The 19,968-nt window shown below is 39.3% G+C and overlaps 1 protein-coding gene across 3 annotated transcripts in view; it reads right to left on the bottom strand.

Moving 5' to 3' along the window:
- LOC124271874 overlaps positions 1-17,993 on the bottom strand; it is a 47,690-nt gene extending 29,697 nt beyond the window's left edge. The window contains exons 1-3 of one of the 3 annotated variants that reach the window (XM_046707040.1): positions 17,890-17,993; positions 14,617-14,764; positions 14,339-14,365 (exon numbers count right to left, since the gene is read on the bottom strand). In XM_046707040.1, coding sequence (XP_046562996.1) covers positions 14,339-14,365; positions 14,617-14,740 — 151 coding nt within the window. In that variant the 5' untranslated portion in view covers positions 14,741-14,764; positions 17,890-17,993. The other 2 variants (XR_006897158.1, XR_006897157.1) reach the window with 2 other exon arrangements.
- Positions 17,994-19,968: the final 1,975 nt, after the last annotated feature.

Here is a 19,968-nt window from a genome sequence, read left to right as displayed (position 1 = left end):
TCTACCGGCAATATAGGGTAGACATGACCTGCTCTACCGGCAATATAGGGTAGACATGACCTGCTCTACCGGCAATATAGGGTAGACATGACCTGCTCTACCGGCAGTCTGGGAATAACTGAGTCTGGACTAGTGATTGACATCATGAGCATCGTCACCGAAAGTGGGATACTGTGACATGCATCATCCAAGCTAGTGAATCTTACCACCGGCTCCACTTTGTTATTTCACCGACAATCATCGGTTTTAACCTGGGTAGCACGTCAGGCTCGCTGACTTGGTTGACATATGTCATCGTATCCCAATTGTGTAGATCGATGCTTATGACACTACAAAGACTGCGCAACCAATTTAGTGAGTCTGACAACACGATCATCGATCATCGACAATCATTGGTTGCAAGTATAGCAAGTCCACATCAAGTTCCCCTTATATCATATAACAATCGTGGGTGGCTGAAAACCAGTTCTAACCCGGATCAAGTTCCCCTTATATCATCTATCAATCGATGGTGGCTGAAAACCAGTTCTAACCCGGATCAAGTTCCCCTTATATCACATAACAATCGATGGTGGCTGAAAACGATTTGTTATCCGGATCAAGTTACCCTTTAATGAAATAACTGTCAATGAAAATCGTGTTAAAGAAACGAGGTTGCTGTCCTACTTACCCCCATCTTTAATCTTTACATTTGAAAGAAACGAAGAATACTAAAACTTTGATGAAATATACGCAGACATTTAGTACTTTGACTAAGGCTTAAACGATTCCTACTAACGCGTGTATTAGAACATATGACAAGGTCAAAGCTGTCGTATCAAATTAATGAAACTGCAAGTGCCACGACCAACGTGTTTTTAGTTTTATGGTGCGTTAACGTTTTTACCAAAATGAATTAATTTCTCTCTCTCTCTCCCCTCTCTCTCTCTCTCTCTCTCTCTCTCTCTCCTCTCTCTCTCTCTCTCTCTCTCCTCTCTTGGTATCTGTCCCAGTCTTACTTTACTCCCACTCTCTCATTCATGTCTCTCTTTTCCTATCTCCTGTCTCGTCTCCCTCTCTGTGTCAGGGGCTCCTCGTTACTCGGTGGGTAGCCTAGTGGTTAAAGCGTTGGCTCGTCACGCCAGACCCGGGTTCGATTCCCCACATCTCAATGTGTTAAGCATTCATGTCCCCGCCGTGATATTGCTGTCTATTGCTAAAAGCTTTAAACTCCTGTCAGTCCTTTCACGAAGCAACCTTTACTAAGGTTAACCTTTAACTCCCATTCTTTAACAATTGTGTCTGAAATGAATTTAGAGAGTGAAATTATGTTTACACCCATTTGGGAAAAAATAGCCCGGGTCTTCGGAGATGACGAGCAAACACTTACGTGAAAATTATTCACTGGGCTCATATGCACCTCATCTGTCATAAGTAAAGTCCGTGTACATGTATGTTTAACCCACCAGACCATCAGAGTTATCTCATTTAAGTGTTTATTAAAACAAACGTAAATGTTTTTCAAACGGGTCAACCGTTACATTGTATTTCAACGTTTTAAAAAGCGACTGAATCAACTCTGAGACAATTTTTTCGCTTAATTTGAGTTCACGCACTAGGTAACCTGTCCCCACTGATGACCTGAATGGCTCCCTGTGTCGAAAACTTCCCCAAACGCTCTTCAGTAAACATACCTCTCCAATACTCAAGTTGCGGTTGTTTCTATTGTCAGTCCGTCCCTTTCTTGGTCCCAAACAAAGAGTTCGAGTTCGTCCCTGACATGGCGTCACAGGTAACCTGTAATGACCTGAATGGCTCCCTTCACAGGGCGTCACAGGGTCAAGGTCACAGGAAGTAAGTATTTCCTCCACATCTCAGCGTTTTGGCGTTGAAATGTCTAAACCAACATGTTCCAATTGGAAATTTAGACGTATAATTAACATAGAATAGCCGAACAAGAATTTGTGGCTCATGTGAGCCATTGTGCCAAACTGTACAGAAAGCGGAAGCTATATATGCAAGAAGTAACCGAAGTGTTTTCACACATCAGATATAACCTTACAGAAATTAACTTAACAGCAAAAAATGATTGGATACCGACTGAGAGACTTTATGTATGTGTGACCTCCATACATCATATGTATATAAACATAAAGTGAACGGCCGTTATAACAAACTCACAGAACGTAGTTCTTTATCAGCATTTCGACTAAAATATACAGCAAGTGACACCAGTTCGTTGTAGCCGTCATTTCGTTATAGCGTGTTTGCTGTAAACCTTGTCTGCTGTATGTCAAAAGTACACAACCATTCATCAATATAGTTATGAGAGACACGAAGACCAAGTGTTGCCCCTCTGTCCATTAAAATAGTTCTGTTTATGCCTTCTTAAAATCAATAAAGGAAACGAATTTGAATGCTGATTTTTTTCGTAGCTTTACGAGTTCCTGCTATGGAAGAAAGCGTTTGGATATTATCTGTGGCGGACCTTTTCCTCCGGAACCAGTTTGCAAAATATTATTGATTCAGTCTAAGATTTACCCCCTACAAATGCTACAACGTAGCTTGTTTTTATGGGCTATGACCGGGATTCAGCCTTGAAAACTTCAGGATAAGATTTATTATCACCTAAGGATACATTATTGTCATTTGTTTTAACGAAACGTTTCCACAACTTCAAGAAAGACATCATGACCACCGTCGATAAAACATTAGACCTTAGACCGTGGCGATATCACATTAAGGTGTTTTACCGTCGTGTGCCAGACTGTAGGGTAAAAGGCACGAGATAAAAAACAAAGATCTAGGTGGGGAAAAATGCCACAAAATTGTTAAAATAAAATCTTTTTGGTTTAGGTTATTCAGGAAAATATAAAGGAACTTTTATATATATAATATATATGCACTTGTTTGTGTGCCAATCTACTCTCAGTTGTGGTTTACCAGTTGTCAGCGGTTGCCTTGGTGACTGAGTGAGTGAGTTGTCGGACTTTGTGTTCTCACTATTGTGTTTTCCTCGCTGAGAATGTCGGCTTGTACTATACTGAGAAAGTGCAATTCCAAATAAAACGTCTGTTACCATGACAACTTCCTAAAATAGATTCAGAATTCATGGGAGGGTTGATTGCTTGAGTCGAGAAATGTACCTTCATCGAAAAAAGACAAGTTAAATTCACAATAGTTCTTTCCCAAATGGTTACTCAACATACCATGTTTTGTTTACTACAGAACAGTTACCTCCCTTATATGCTGTAAACAGGGTCTTTACATAGCAAACGCCGCAGCTTATTCAGGCCACATTGTCGCCCAACTGAATATACAGTGAACGTACCGAGTAAACAGTATACTAAACTGTCATTACTGCCTGAAACCTCTCTACAAATGTCAGTGATGGCAGAGTTTCATTAAATCTATAACAACAAAGTACATCAAATATCACATGATATAAAAATATTGACCTACAATTATTCATAAGACCCATCGACCTTTCAGAAAACTATTACTGACAGACCACGGGGCATACTGGTCGTGTTATGACCTCAGCGAAACAGTGTGTCCAGATTCAACGTCATCATCAGCCTGTATTTATAGCCATGATGCCAGGTGTTCACCAAAAGGTGAGCTTATCCTGTCCCATTGGTGGTACCTGTGACAAACACATGCAAGGTCAGGTCAAGTGTTCACCTGAAAAAACAACATTGGGGTGAATATTGTCTTTGTGCACCTAATACTAACGTGTATCTAATCAAACATACCAGTAGAAGGACAACCTCAATATCCCAACTCCACTTGTCCGCCTCACAGTGATTGTATCCCAAAGCTAAACTAGCACGTCAATACCGACATGTCACGGCGAAGTTATATGTGTAGTATTATCCCCGAGCCCACCAGAGTGACACTTGTTATTCTTCGTGGAACTGGTCTGGTTACTCTATACTGCTTGGGACACCAGCAACGATAAGGCTGATCACGTGGCTGTTTCCAACATGTATTGTCAGTAACGTGACAGTCAAGTGAACTATTTATTTTACGTACATTCCGTACAGCGGATAGAGGGATTTGAGCGCACATAATACTTCGGGACTTTAATTACCATTGGGTGCAGTTTACGTAAACCGTGAAGGAAGAAAATATCCTCCAGGGTAAATTTCAATTGTATTTTTCTTCTTTTACATATTTTAATTCCTCCCTCCCCGTTACATACGGGATAGCTCACACCCAGGGTAATGGGAGTTCCACAGCAGGATGTACATGTAACAGTGTGTTCCATGGATGTTTAAAGGATGTACAGAGGAAGAAGGTTGTTTCCCATTTCCCATTAGGACAAACACTCATTAACATACATACACACTAACATTCACACACACTCTCCTGGCCTCGAATCACATGTTAAATATCTAATTCTATAATCTTGCTTATTGCTGCTCCAAATTAATGATGCAAAAAGTACATGATACAACACCAAAGCCTGGTAGAAATTATATTTTGATGACTGTTTCTAAAACCTATGTCCTTGTCTATATTGTACCTAATGTTCATTTCCTTTCCAAATCTACTAAACATAAGTTTTGTTTTTTTAAATTTGCATTTGTAAATATTTTTGTTTTTTGCGAAAAACAAAATGAAACAAAAAAACTTGTTTATTATTATGTTTTCTTGAACTCCAAATAGTGTAAGTTCACCACTTACCTTTATATTGCATTCATCCCACACTGGTCTATCCATTTCAAAAATGTATCCTTAAAGTTCTAAGTAACATCACAGGAACAAAGATCATTCTGAACATATTTTAGTTTCAAGTATATGTTGTAAGTATATTGTGCACAAGTCTATGTTGAAACCAGCGCAGTTTCACTTCTTGAGTTGTACTAAACACCTTAGCACAAATATCATTCCAGGCAAGCTGTCCAAATGTTAGTTCTCATTTTTCCTGCCCTTTTGTGTTTATTTCTGCTACAAGGGTAAAATAGACATGTTTAGAACCTGAACACACACTACAAAGTTTTTGTATAGTACAACGATGTTCTCCAACGCAGTCTGATGTACTTGTGGTTAACAGAAGTGTTGCAAGATACTGACTGACTGACTGAGTTTGGTTTTACGCCGCTTTTAGCAATATTCCAGCAACATCACGGCGGGGGACACCAGAAATGGGCTTCACTCATTGTACCCATGTGGGGATTCGAACCCGGGTCTTTGGCGTGACGAGCCAACGCTTTAACCACTAGACTATCCCACTGCCCCTGCAAGATACCGCTTAATGCTGTTTGTTACACCGTAACATTCCAGAAATGATGGATGAATACGATATATTTCTCTAAATTCTTTAGAAGTCAAAAACTCTATATTTTCATCAACTATATCTATAACCTGCGTTATACCCTTTTGGTACCAATGTTTCCAGAAGTGGCGTCTTAATAACTTTATTGTTAGGATTATGAAAAACTGGCTCAGTCAGAAAGCCGCTAAACAGTTCAGGCTTGATTTTGTTATCAAAATCAAGTGACTAAAAACATTTTTTCCAAAATACATTGTTGACCGAGGGCAAGTTGTTCTCAACATAGGCGGCACCAAATTCATCTACAATACACATGTGAGGATACACAGACTTAAACAAGAGCTTCTACTTTGGATTATCTGTTGTCAAAAACTTCCTTAGCCAAATAGTTTAAAGAGATTTCACATATAAGAATATATTAACCATACCCAGTCCTCCCTGTTTCACTGGCTGACAAACTGTCAATGTCTCTACAAAATTGTTTCTCGTGTGCATACTGTTCTGCAATAAGTAGGAGCAACAATATGATTTGTTGACGTCACTAATACATTTCGTTTTTTATCGTTTTAATTTATATGAATGAGTGGATTGTGTTTCACAGTATTCAACAGTATACAGTTATGTCACGGCGTGTCAGTATGGGTGGAACACCATAGTGATGCAGGCCACAGATGTTTACCAATCGGTCAAAACACGGGCACAGTAATTACACTAACAAATCTAGAAATTGTGCACAATTCATGAGGACCGGGATTCGAACCCACAGTTATAGGTTTCTGACGAGACCTTTTGGCGTGCCTAATATTCTTGGTCCTCATTTGGTCATATACAAAAAAGTAATAAACGCAACACATAAATTGTGATGACTGTATTGAACCTGCAACGCATGCTTGACCTTGTAAACAGCAGCGGCTCTTAAATAATCTTTGCAATATTGAAACAACACATAGTGAGATATTTCTGTTTGAAATTGCCTTCAGGAAGTTTCACCAAATGTCAACATACTTGATAAACACCACAGACGTGTACAGGAAACTGCTTTGCGTCGCTGAACCAGAACGAGATCCTGTTTCTAATGGTGGCTCGCTTGATTCCGTCAGTTGTACACACGTTAAAGGAGATGTACTGTATAACTTATGTATTTATAAAGTACATTTAAACATGCATGATCTAGAAGAAACAAATCGTTAGTAAATATTAGTAGCCTTAACATATTATATCTCACTTGTATTACTGAAACTACCGATAATGACCACAGTTGTCACTTGACACGTGATCTGACGTCATAGTGGAGAGATGACTTGCAGATGATCAAACTGACTGTATCATTTCCTTTCCGTTCGGTTGCATCTGTATATTCACGGTAGTAAATTTATGTTTTCTCATATGGTGGCTCTGTTAGGGAGGAGGTGAGGAAGTGAGGTATGTGTAGTGAGTAGGTGTACAACTACTACACCTGTGCGCGTGCGTGCGTGCGTCCGTGTGTGTAGACCAGTTGTTATAGTGCTTACCTGCTGAAATACCACGCCACAGTGAACAGGAATACTGACCGGTCCCTGTTGTATTAGCTGAAATCTGAGTGCGAGGCAAAGAAACAACATTAAAATGCTTGCACGCCACTTTTTTCTGACGCGAACGGGAATAGAACCAGCGACCACATGCTCTCCCGGCACGCACACTATCAACTTGACCATCCAGGCGGTCTCACAACTAACTCCAGCCACGAAAGGAACCACAAAACACATGTTCAAGCTATTGTTTTTATTAGCTTCTGTTGCACGTCATTTCAGCAGATTATTTACCAAACATCCATTGATATTATTTCATCCTGAATGTTGAATTGAGTGAGTGAGTGAGTTTCTACGCTGTGTAATATTGCAGAACCATATCAACCTCCTACACTGATATCGTATGCCATGGTTTCGCTGGGACATTTTCTGACTGCAGAAACTAACTCACTAACTCACTTTTTTGCGTGAGTACACTCAGTGTCCCACTCCTTCTATCTACTCTTGTCCTGGAGCAAATTCGGTCGTTACACGGCTGGTTCCTTTGTTGACGACAGTATGCGCACAGCATTGACAGCAGGATTGGGCTCGCCTTTCCTGGAACTAATGTGTTCTTATTTTCGTCATTAAATCAATAATGCGTATTCAAGTGAGTAGGCTCTTAATATGTATTATTATTATAATATACTGAAAGGCAAAAGCAACGTCGTAATATTGGAAATGACATTTAATTATCAATGGAATATTTGAACCTATTATTTTGAAACTATACGCCACTGAAATGCAATACCGACTCTCATCAGAGAAGATAGCCCCTCTCCATTGTCTCCCACGCCAGTTTTGCCGCTGTTGTGCCCACTGGAGACGTTCCCGGCGGTGACGTCGGGTGAATATGGGTCTCCTAGCAGGACGTCGACAAAACAGGTTCCTGGCTCGGAGACGTCACCGAATGGTTCGGTCACTGACTGGTCGCTAGTAGTTTCCTATGGTCACCCGAGCTGTTTCTGTGGCCCTTGCGAATCGGTCTTGCACGTGTTGATGGACGATATGACGGTCCTGGCGACGTGTTGTTACACGGGTTTGACCACTACGTGAACGGTCATCAGTGCTGTTAGTGGCGTTGTATCGCTCTCTAAGACGTTCTATCGTTCGTACGCTGCAGGTGAAGTCATGAGCAATGACTCGAGCACGTTGACCAGCATGTAGACTTCCAATGGCTTGTTGTCGTTGATCTCTCGTTAACCTAGCCATAGCTGCTGTGTTAAGAAAACAAGTGACCGATTGCCATTCAAGCCGTCAATTTGTGCCTGAATGCATGCATGATGTAAGTGCATCTCGATTTCAATGTTGTGTTTGTGCGAACTCTTCCCTCTCCACAGACAAAAACATTTCTATCCTCAATCTCAAACAATACTTTATTGGGCAAAACAGGCTATACGACCACGATTCATGTTTCCTCAAACTTGACTTATTGAGTATATTTAAAAAATACTAGGTTCAAATACTCCATTGATACTCAAATGCCATTTCCAATATTTCGACGTTTCTTTTGCCTTTCAGTATATATATAACAGCTCTACATGGTAACCAGTGGAGATCCCCCATTAGAATGGTCATCGGCAACCCTGGCTTGTCGTAAGAGGCGACTAACGGGACCGGGTGGTCAGGCTCGCTGACTTGGTTGACACATGTCATCGTATCCCAATTGTGTAGATCGATGCTTATGACACTACAATGACTGCATCAACCAAGTTAGTGAGTCTGACAACCCGATCATCGATCATCGACAATCATCGGTTGCAAGTATAGCAAGTCCACACGTGACCAAGTTCCCCTTAAATCACATAACAATCGTGGGTGGCTGAAAACCAGTTCTACCCCGGATCATGTTACCCTTATATCATATAACAATCGATGGTGGATGAAAACCAGTTCTTACCCGGATCAAGTTCCCCTTATATCATATAACAATCGATTGTGGCTGAAAACCAGCTCTAACCCGGATCAAGTTCCCCTTATATCATATAACAATCGATTGTGGCTGAAAACCAGTTCTAACCCGGATCAAGTTCCCCTTATATCATATAACAATCGATGGTGGCTGAAAACCAGTTCTAACCCAGATCAAGTTCCCCTAATATCATATAGCAATCGATGGTGGCTGAAAACCAGTTCTAACCCGGATCAAGTTCCCCTTATATCATATAACAATCGATGGTGGCTGAAAACCAGTTCTAACCCAGATCAAGTTCCCCTTATATCATATAACAATCGATGGTGGCTGAAAACCAGTTCTAACCCGGATCAAGTTCCCCTTATATCACATAACAATCGATTGTGGCTGAAAACCAGTTCTAACCCGGATCAAGTTCCTCTTAAATCATATAACAATCGTGGATGGCTGAAAACGATTTTGTTATCCGGATCAAGTTACCCTTTAATGAAATAACTGTCAATGAAAACGTGTGAAAACCAGTTCTAACCCGGATCAAGTTCCCCTTAAATCATATAACAATCGTGGATGGCTGAAAACGATTTTGTTATCCGGATCAAGTTACCCTTTAATGAAATAACTGTCAATGAAAACGTGTGAAAACAAGTGACCGATTGCCATTCAAGCCGTCAATTTGTACCCGGATCAAGTTCCCCTTATATCACATAACAATCGATTGTGGCTGAAAACCAGTTCTAACCCGGATCAAGTTCCCCTTATATCATATAACAATCGATTGTGGCTGAAAACCAGTTCTAACCCGGATCAAGTTCCCCTTATATCATATAACAATCGATGGTGGCTGAAAACCAGTTCTAACCCAGATCAAGTTCCCCTTATATCATATAACAATCGATGGTGGCTGAAAACCAGTTCTAACCCGGATCAAGTTCCCCTTATATCACATAACAATCGATTGTGGCTGAAAACCAGTTCTAACCCGGATCAAGTTCCCCTTATATCATATAACAATCGATGGTGGCTGAAAACCAGTTCTAACCCAGATCAAGTTCCCCTAATATCATATAGCAATCGATGGTGGCTGAAAACCAGTTCTAACCCGGATCAAGTTCCCCTTATATCATATAACAATCGATGGTGGCTGAAAACCAGTTCTAACCCAGATCAAGTTCCCCTTATATCATATAACAATCGATGGTGGCTGAAAACCAGTTCTAACCCGGATCAAGTTCCCCTTATATCACATAACAATCGATTGTGGCTGAAAACCAGTTCTAACCCGGATCAAGTTCCCCTTAAATCATATAACAATCGTGGATGGCTGAAAACGATTTTGTTATCCGGATCAAGTTACCCTTTAATGAAATAACTGTCAATGAAAACGTGTGAAAGAAACGAGGTAGCTGTCTTACTTACCCCGATCTTTAATCTTTACATCTGAAAGAAACGAAGAATACTAAAACTTTGATAAAATATACGCAGACATTTTAATACTTTGACTAAGGCTTAAATTCCTACTAACGTGTGTATTAGAACATGTGACAAGGTCAAAGTTGTCGTATCAAATTAACGAAACTGCAAGTGCTACGATCAAAGTGTTTCTAGTCTGATATGTTATTATGATGCGTTAACATTTGTACTATATGGAATGATCTCTCTCTCTCTCTCTCTCTCTCTCTCTCTCTCTCTCTCTCTCTCTCTTTCTTTCTCTCTCTCTCTCTCTTTCTTTCTCTCTTTCTTGCTCTCTCTCTCTTCTCTCTCTCTCTCTCTCTCTCTCTCTCTTTCTCTCTCTCTCTCTTTCTTGCTCTCTCTCTCTCTTTCTTGCTCTCTCTCTGTCTCTCTTTTTCTCTCTTTCTTGCTCTCTCTCTCTCTTTCTTGCTCTCTCTCTCTTCTCTCTCTTTCTTGCTCTCTCTCTCTCTTTCTTGCTCTCTCTCTCTCTTTCTCTTTCTTGCTCTCCCTCTCTTTCTTGCTCTCTCTCTCGCTTTCTTGCTCTCTCTCTCTCTCTCTCTCTCTCTCTCTCTCTCTCTCTCTCTCATACTCCCTCTCTGTGTCTTCAGGGGCTCCTTTCACGAAGCAACCTTTACTAAGGTTAACCTTAACTCCCATTCTTTAACACTGCACTATGGTTACCTTAGTGACTTACGATTACCTTAGTGTTTTGTGAAAGGAGGCCCAGTGGTCTTTTTCTCTTTCTCTCTATTTTTCTTTCTATTTTCCTATCTTTCACTCTCGCCCTACATCTCTTTCAGCTGTACAGTGAATTGCGTCATCTATCGGTTGCAAGTACAGCAAGTCCACACGTGAACACGTTCCCCTTATATCATCTAACAATCGATGGTGGCTGAAAACCAGTTCTAACGCGGATCAAGTTCCCCTTATATCATATAACAATTGATGGTGGCTGAAAACCAGTTCTAACCCGGATCAAGTTCCCCTTACATCATATAGCAATCGATGGTGGCTGAAAACCAGTTCTAACCCGGATCATGTTCCCCTTATATCACATAACCACAGTGTATCTAGTTTGTTATGCTATTATGCAACGATGCGTTAACATCTTTACCACGTGGGAGGAATCTTTGTCTCTCTTTCTCTCCCCCCCCCTCTCTCGTTTCAGTCTCCTTGGCCTCTGGGTTTTATCTCTCTCTCATCCATGTCTCTCCTTCTCTCTCACTCCTGTCTTGCTTTCTCCTTCTCATCCTTTGTCTTACCCAAATAAAACATTGCCCATGTTAACAAATGGATAGATGAATGATAAATGATATAACATATTTCGTTTTCGTGTTAACCCGTGAAATGCACAGAATCCGCAATAACACACGGACAAAATCATACGAATAACTTAACACAGTAAATACTGTTATTCTTAGCTCTTGCACAAATTACGTGAGAATTCATTACAAAAACATTTACGCTGACAAAGACTGCTTGTTCTTTTTATTCAGATGGGTTTTTAGGGACAGTGCTGAGCGGTGCCAAATACAATTGTTACAGGAGCTCTGTACGGTTCAACAGCAGTTTCCGTTTCAAATATTTTGGAAGTTTTATCCTTTTTTGTGAATCCAAAATTACGCAATGCCATTTTTGTGTAAAACAGATTTCAATTATTGTCTTTACGTCATATTTAAACAACAAATGTTTAGTCACGTGAGACATGAGTAAATCAACTCATTGAGCTTATTAAAATATTTTAAAAGACTATATTCTTTAGGGTATTTGTCATTAAAATCTAATCCATTTTTCGTATACCTTTGTGTTGCAAAATGCAATAAACCTTTCTCTGAGACAGATTTATTCTAAGTTCCCATGTATAACAATTTTCACATAACACACCCGCGTCACTACGACTGCTGGCTATCTGGTAATAATCTGAGTAATACAACGCTAAAACAAACGTACGTTCAATTTTTCAACATAAGAAAATCTCCAGATTTAAAAAGAGACTGAATAAACTTTGAGACAATTTTCCGTCTGCTTTAAGTTCATTCTACACTGAAATACTTCCGACATATCTGAGTTACAGCGAACACCTGAGTTTGTATCTTGGTACATATAAAAAATAATCCGTACGTTTGTATCTTGGTACATAAACAAAATTTATCCGTAAACATCTCCCGTTTACTCCTTACATTACAAAAGGTTATGCTCTACATACTTTGTCGAAAGCTTTCTCCAAACGCTCAAAAACTTTCTTTCTTCCGAACTCTTTCTTTAGAACTTACATAGGAGTATATACGGTAACATAAGGTGAAATAACACAATCAAGTTCACTGGACTTGCGCAAGGAATCAGCGATCGAGCAGAGTGGGACTTATGGCTAAAAACGAACCGACTGCTTTTTGGAATTATTTAAAATCTCAACCTTCTAAAGACGAAAACATTTCTTTAGAAAAACTTTATTACTATTTTCGGTCACTAAATATTGACGATGACAAGATATCAATTGAAAATTGACGATCTTGCAGAATCAAACGAAGAACTTGATAGAGACATTTCTACAGGTGAGATGAGGTGAAATTGGGTTTAACGTCGTGCTTGAGAATTTTTCGCTCATATGACGACGTGCATGCGTGTATATGTGTATGTGCGGCTGCTTGTACTAGCCCAGACTGAAGCTGGTTTTATAGTGCTAGCCAGACATTTCTACAGACGAAATACTCTTGTCTATTAATAATCTGAAGAATAAGAAAGCTGTAGATGTTGACAAAATAGAAAACGAACATATTATTTCCACAAAGGACATCTTCCTTCCATTTTAATTTGAATTATTTAACCTGGTCTTAGAAAGTAGATATATCCCAGAACCCTGGTTAACCGGAATTATTAAGCCTATTTACTAAAAGAAAGGTGGAAAGTTGTTTACCTGTCCTTAATGCAAGACTTAATAAGTATGTTGAGGGAAATAGCATTCTCTCTGAAATACAGGCTGGGATCAGAAAAGGTTATTCGACTGTGGATCATATTTGTGTCTTAAGCAACCTGGTGAATATGCTTAGATCGGTTAAAACAAAATTATATTGTGTTTTTATCGATTTTCAAAAGACATTTAAAAACATTTGGAGAATAGGTTTGTGGCAAAAACTTCTATCCTAATGTATCAACGGAAGGTTTTTCAGGAAAATATTTTATATGTACGATAATATCAAATACAACAATAATATTTCCGGTTATTTTCGCTGTGAAAAGGGGGTTGTCGAAAATCTTTCACCACTTTTATTTTCTTTATTTTTAAATGATGTCGAAACACACATGTCTTATTCTCAATGAAACAACTATTGGTATTATTAAGATATTATTGCTGTAGTATGCTGATGATACAGTTTTGCTGTCCGACAGTCCTGAAAATTTAAAGCATTGTATAAATGTTTTTCATAATTATTGCAAGCAATGGAAATTGAATGTAAATATTTCAAGACGAAGGTCATTATTTTTTATCAGGACCAGCAAAAAAGACTAAACATGTTTAGATGACAAGGAGCTTGATATTGTTGACAACTATGCATATTTTAGGTGATCAGTTCATACAGAAATGGCAGGCTGATCTGTCTACTTCACTTAAAGGTTACCTATACTGCTGTATAAAACCTTTGTTTTAGAGGAATACTTTAAAGTTATTTCTTTCATCAAAACTGTCCCATCCTCTCATTAAATTCCGTACCGGTAATCATCATTTATAGGCCGATGGTCAAATATCCCTTTTGAAAACAGATTATGTGAATTGTGTTATACACCACATATTGGTGATGAATTCCATTACTTATTTGAATTCCAATATTTTTCAGAAAGTTATGTAAATCCCAACTTTCATAAGCTTGAATTGCTACTTGGGCAACTGTCACACCGCCGCATGTCATATATCCGTAAACTATCAAAAATTATCAAATGCATACCTATCAACCTTTGTCTGGTAAACGTTATTTACTGTCACACGACATTGTGAATGTGTACAGCCACATCATATTCGCAAAAATGTCTACATCCATGTACCACGGTGAGTGTGGTTTTTTTTAATAAACGTGATTGATTGATTGAGAGTGGGGACCCCATACCGCCCGAAACTTCAATGACTTAAAGAGAATAAATCCCTTGTCTATCAGCAAACAAAACAAAAGGAATTACCTGTTTCATCAGGTCCAATTTTGAAGTCTGAAATGAATTAAGGGAGTGAAATTAGTTTTACGACATTTGGGGAACCTAACCCGAGTCTTCGGAGTGACGAGAAAATGTTTTGACCACTAATGTTAGACTTACAAAATTCGTTTCATGTATGTTTAACCCACCAGACTATCACAATTACAATTTACAGAATTCACAACACAAAAAACAAGGTTTAATGTAAGCAAATGTAACTCGTCCCCACTGATATTCTGAATGGCTCCCATCTTCAGTAAACATACCTCTCCAATATTCAAGTTGCGTCAGTCCGTCCCTTCTTGGTCCCGAGTTCGAGGTCGTCCCTGAGATGACGTCACTAATGACCCACAGGGTCAAGGTCACAGGAAGTAAGTATTTCCTCCACATCCCAGCTTTTTGGCGTTGAAATTTCTGAACCAACATTTTCTAATTGGAAATTTTAATGTATAACATAGAATAGCCGCACAAGACTTTGTGGCTCGTCTAGACCTGTACATAGAAAGCTAAAGGTATGCAAGTAAGTAACCAGAGCCTTTCGCACAACCGATAACCTTAGGGATAGTTAATAATTTATGGCTAGGGCGCTGATGATGATTTTAAGATGCCTGGGGGGTGGGGGTCACCCATTTTAAACTCGGGAGCTAGGGGGGGTCATCAATTTGGTACAAAGAAAAATGTTTAAAATTATGCTTAGAAATTATGGGAAGGGGGTGAGCGTCATTGATTTTGTACATGGCATGCAGGGGGGGTCACTTAGTTTGTACATAAACTTTAGGGGAGGGTCATTCACATTGTACATGCTTCTCCATAAAATCATCATCACCAGCTAGCCATAAATTATGAACGGTCCCTTATAGAAATTATATTAACAGAAAAAAATGATTGACAAAGCGACTTACAGACAACGTTTGATTTATGTCTCACCTGCATAGATCATATGCATACAAATCTAAGTAAACAACAGGTATAACAGACTCGTAGGATCCACGTCTTTAGATCGTAATACCCGTAGTTCCTTATCGGTATTCGACTAAAATATCCGGAAGTGATACGGACCTTAAAACCAATTCGTTGTATCCGTCATTTCGTTATAGCGTGTTTGCTGTAAACCTAGTCTGCTGTATGTCAAAAGTACACAACCATTCATCAATATAGTTATGAGAGACATGAAGACCAAGTGTTGCCACGCTGTCCAGTAAAATAGTTCTGTTTATGCCTTCTTAAATCAATAAAGGAAACGAATAGGAATGTTGATTTCTTCATAGTTTTACGAGTTCCTGCTATGGAAGAAAACATTTGAATATGATCTGTGGCGAACCTTTTCCTCCGGAAACCATTTTGCGCATCTTGCAACATATTATTGATTCTGTCCAAGATTTACGCCTACAGATGCCACAACGCAGCTTGTTTATGGGGATTATGCCCGGAATTCAGTTTTGAATTTTTCAGGATAAGATTGATTATCACATAAGGCTATATATTATTGTCAATTATTTCAAGAAACATTTTAACAAATTCGAAAAATATCATTAAGGTGTTTTCCGCCGTGTGCCAGATTGTAGGATGAAAGCCACAAGAGGAAAACAAAGATTTGGGTGAGGAAAAATGTCCCAGAATGGTGATGATGATTTTTAAGGGAGAAGCATGTACAATGTGAGTGCCCCTTCCCCCCACCCCCTCTAAAATTTATGTACAAAGTAAGTGACCCCCTCCATGTCATGCACAAAATCAATGACCTCCCTCCCTTTCCCATATTTCTTAAGCATAAAAATAAGTACAAAATTGCCGACCACCAGTACATATATGCAAAATTGATGACCTCCTCAGAACAAAATGGGTGACTCCCCTTAAACCATCATCAAACCCCACCCCCACCCCCAAGGCTTAAATTATGAACGGTCCCTAAAGGATGATTGAATTTACAATATGTCCTTCCTTTTGTGCCCCGCGGTGATGCTGCTGGAATATTGCTAAAACCATACTCACTCACTCACTCCTTCCTTTTGTTTACTACAGAGCAGTTACCTCCCTTATAGACTGTAAATAGCGCAGGGGCTTGTGTATAATTCCGTGGGTATTACATGTTAATTGTTGGAACCATTACTAATTGTAATCACTGTTGTGTATGGATTCAGAAAAAACATGGTTCCATTTTGTCTGTTTGCTATATATGTTATTTTGGGTGATTGAATATGAGTTCCAAAAAATGCTTGCGACACCAATTCGAGACAAAATTATTTTTATAAACTTATCACAACATAGTCATGTAGCATATCAAAAGGTAGCTTATGATGCATGATGTAGACATAACCATATAATATGCTTCTAATTTCAATTTGGACATAATATATGCTGCCATGACATGCTTATGTAGTAATAATAGTACCCAGGTAAGGTTAATGTGGCCAACAAGTAGCCGTGCACAAGACTCAAATCAGGTCTACCTGTACAACCAGAATTGGCACACTTACCTTCGTGTCTGGGTAATTACACGACAAATAACATAAAGCAAAATCTGCAGTCTATATAAACTGAATGTATGAATGCAAGAATGACAAATTATATTACAGTGAACGGATCACTACAAATTACAAGTGGGGTATGCAAATGCAATATATAATGTGTACTAGTATATGTATTTTGACTTTCACAAGGATTTAGCATTGTTAAGTAGCTTGCATTGTCAATCAATCCGTCACTGACCTGCAAGAACAAAACATGCTGTTGAAATACAAGCTTCGGAAGTACAAACACAAGCATGGATTTTACGCATATTTTTTTATCTTAATTTGGAAACTAGAAGGGCCCTCTTAGAGAACATCCCTGCGCCATTCACTGTTCACTATTACATTTTTAACGAACTGCTGTGTACTTGTACTTTAATGTACTTTCAGCAAACCGTACGCAGATAGCCCTTGTGTCATATCTAACATAACCGCAAAGTTCCATTCAAATCCAGATATAACATTTTGAGATATTATTTATATTCCCCATTTACTTAACACTGCGATTATTTTCAAAGAATGTTTCTGAATCCATAAGCAATACTGATCACAGCTTAATATACAGAGGACGTACAGAGTAAACTCCCTCTCTCATTACTGCCTTAAACCTCTCACAATTGTCGACCCATCAGAAAACTATTACAAACAGACCACAGAGCCTACTAGTCGTGTTATGAAACAAGCGAGCCATAGCTGTGTGTCCGGGTTCAACGTCATCATCAGCCTGTATTTATAGCCATGATGCCAGGTGTTCACCAAAAGGTGAGCTTATCCTGTCCCAATGATGGCACCTGTGACAAACACATGAAAAGTCATGTCAAGTGTTCACCTGAAAAAACAAAAACGTTGGAAGAGAATATAATCTCTGTGTGTACCTAATACTAACGTGTATCTAATCAAACATACCAGTAGAAGGACAACCTCAATATCCCAACTCCACGTGTCCGCCTCACGGTGATTGTATCCCAAGGCTAAACAAGCACGTCAATGCCGACATGTCACGGCGAACTTGTGTGTGTAATATTATCCCACTAGTGTGACACTTGTTATTCTTCGTGGATCTGGCCTGGTTACTCTACACTGCTTGAGACACCAGCAACGATAAGGCTGATCACTTGGCTGTTTCCAACATGTATTGTCAGTCACGTGACAGTCAAGTGAACTAGGTATTTTAAGTTCTTTCCCTACAGCAGATAGAGGGATTTGAGTGCACATAATACTTCGGGACTTTAAATGCCCTTCGGCGTGCTGTACTTTAACAGTAAAAAGAGTAATTATCCTCCAGGGTAAATTCAAATGTTGAGTGGACCAAATATCTTTGCTCGTGTGCGTACTGTTCTGTTATAACGAGGACAAGCATTGTGATTTGTTGCATTTCGTTTTTGATTAACGAGTGGATTGAGTTTCACACTGATTGTCAACAGCATATCAGTTATATTACGGCGGAAGTGTAGTCTGTCATACACACCCTGAAGCAAACATATCCAAGAAAGCCCACGCAAGTCTAGAAAATGTGGCAAGTCTAGATATCCTCAGCTTCTGAAAATGAATAAAGTCTCAGGGCTCCTTTTCATTATATATATATTTTTTTTACTATGAAATATTTTTCAGTAAAATATGTTCATTTTAGAGACTAGTTGTTAGTCTAGGCGGAAGTGATGCAGCCACAGATGTTTACCAATCGGTCAAAACACGGGCACAGTAATGACACTAACAAACCTAGAAATTATGCACAATTCAGGAGGACCGGGATTCGAACCCTCAGTTATAGGTTTCTGGCTACGACATGATGTGTGCCTAATATTCCTTGATCCCAAAGAAATTGGGTCTTATGCAAAAAATAACAAATGCTACTTCTAAATTATCGAAACTGCCATGCATGTCTGAGTTTTTAAAATGCAGTAGCTCTTAAATAATCCTTGCAATATTGAAACTACACATAGGTCCTGTTGAAAATTGCCTTCAGGGGGTTGTTTCATCGAATGTCAACAAATCTGATGAACACCACAGACAGGAAATAGCTTTGAGTCGCTGAACCAAAACGAGATCCTGTTTCTAATGGTGACACGCTTGACTCAGTCAGACGTTCAGACGTTAATGGAGATGTACTGTATAACTTATGGATTAAATCATTTATGAAGCACATTAAAACATAGCACCATCTTGGAGAAAAAAAATTATTAGTAAATTTTAGTGGCCTTAACATATTATATCCCACTTGTATTACGGAAACTACCGATAATGACCAGAGTCGTCACATGACACGAGGTCTGACGTCATAGTGGAGAGATGACGTGCAGACGATCAAACGTATTGTTTCGCTTGCTCACCGAAGGGCTTCGATGACACTCAATGTAAACAAAGGGTAAATACGCAGTAGGAATGTCTTAATGAAAGTTAAACATGCTATGACATATTTAGTTAAATATTTAGACTCCTCAAACGTGAAACACATGGAACTATATGAACGGTGTAGGATGTCAAAAATCGCAACACCTGTCGCTAGCCTGTGGCGGAGTACTATATGCTGACAAAGCTCTGCACAGTGTATCCATTTTCAATGACATTGTTTAGTGGCCTCAAACATACTCGTGGCCATCAACTTGAGGCTACGTTTGGTAAAAGATATCTTGACAGCACAGAAGTAGCTGTGTAGATCTAACGAGTGAAGACACCTATACGATGTTTGTAAACGATCGCGTGTGGACCAGACAATCCAGTGATTGTTACCACACATTAATAATTCACTATGATATAAGCGCGCGCGCACGCACACACACACACACACATATTAAGTCCAACAGCCACATTAACACAACGCCCAGGTTGACGCAAAATCACAAACACACACACACTCTCTCTCTCTCTCTTCTCTCACTCACACATATTCACACAAACACACATGCTCATTAAGACCAACATACGCTCATAATAACATACACCCAGATCACGACACACACACCCTCACCAACACACAAACGCCAGCAAACATTCATACTAACACACACTCTCACACTCACACCAAGACACAGACACACTAAGATCAACACTCACACCAACACACAATCTCACAAACACAAACTCACACAATGACGCTCACCTCCCCAGCAG

Source organism: Haliotis rubra, unplaced genomic scaffold (assembly GCF_003918875.1).
Source record: "Haliotis rubra isolate DU_JTF1 unplaced genomic scaffold, ASM391887v1 Scf164, whole genome shotgun sequence".
Taxonomy (NCBI): domain Eukaryota; kingdom Metazoa; phylum Mollusca; class Gastropoda; order Lepetellida; family Haliotidae; genus Haliotis; species Haliotis rubra.
The sequence above is the reverse complement of the archived record's forward strand: the minus strand, read 5'-3'. Positions and strand labels throughout refer to the sequence as shown.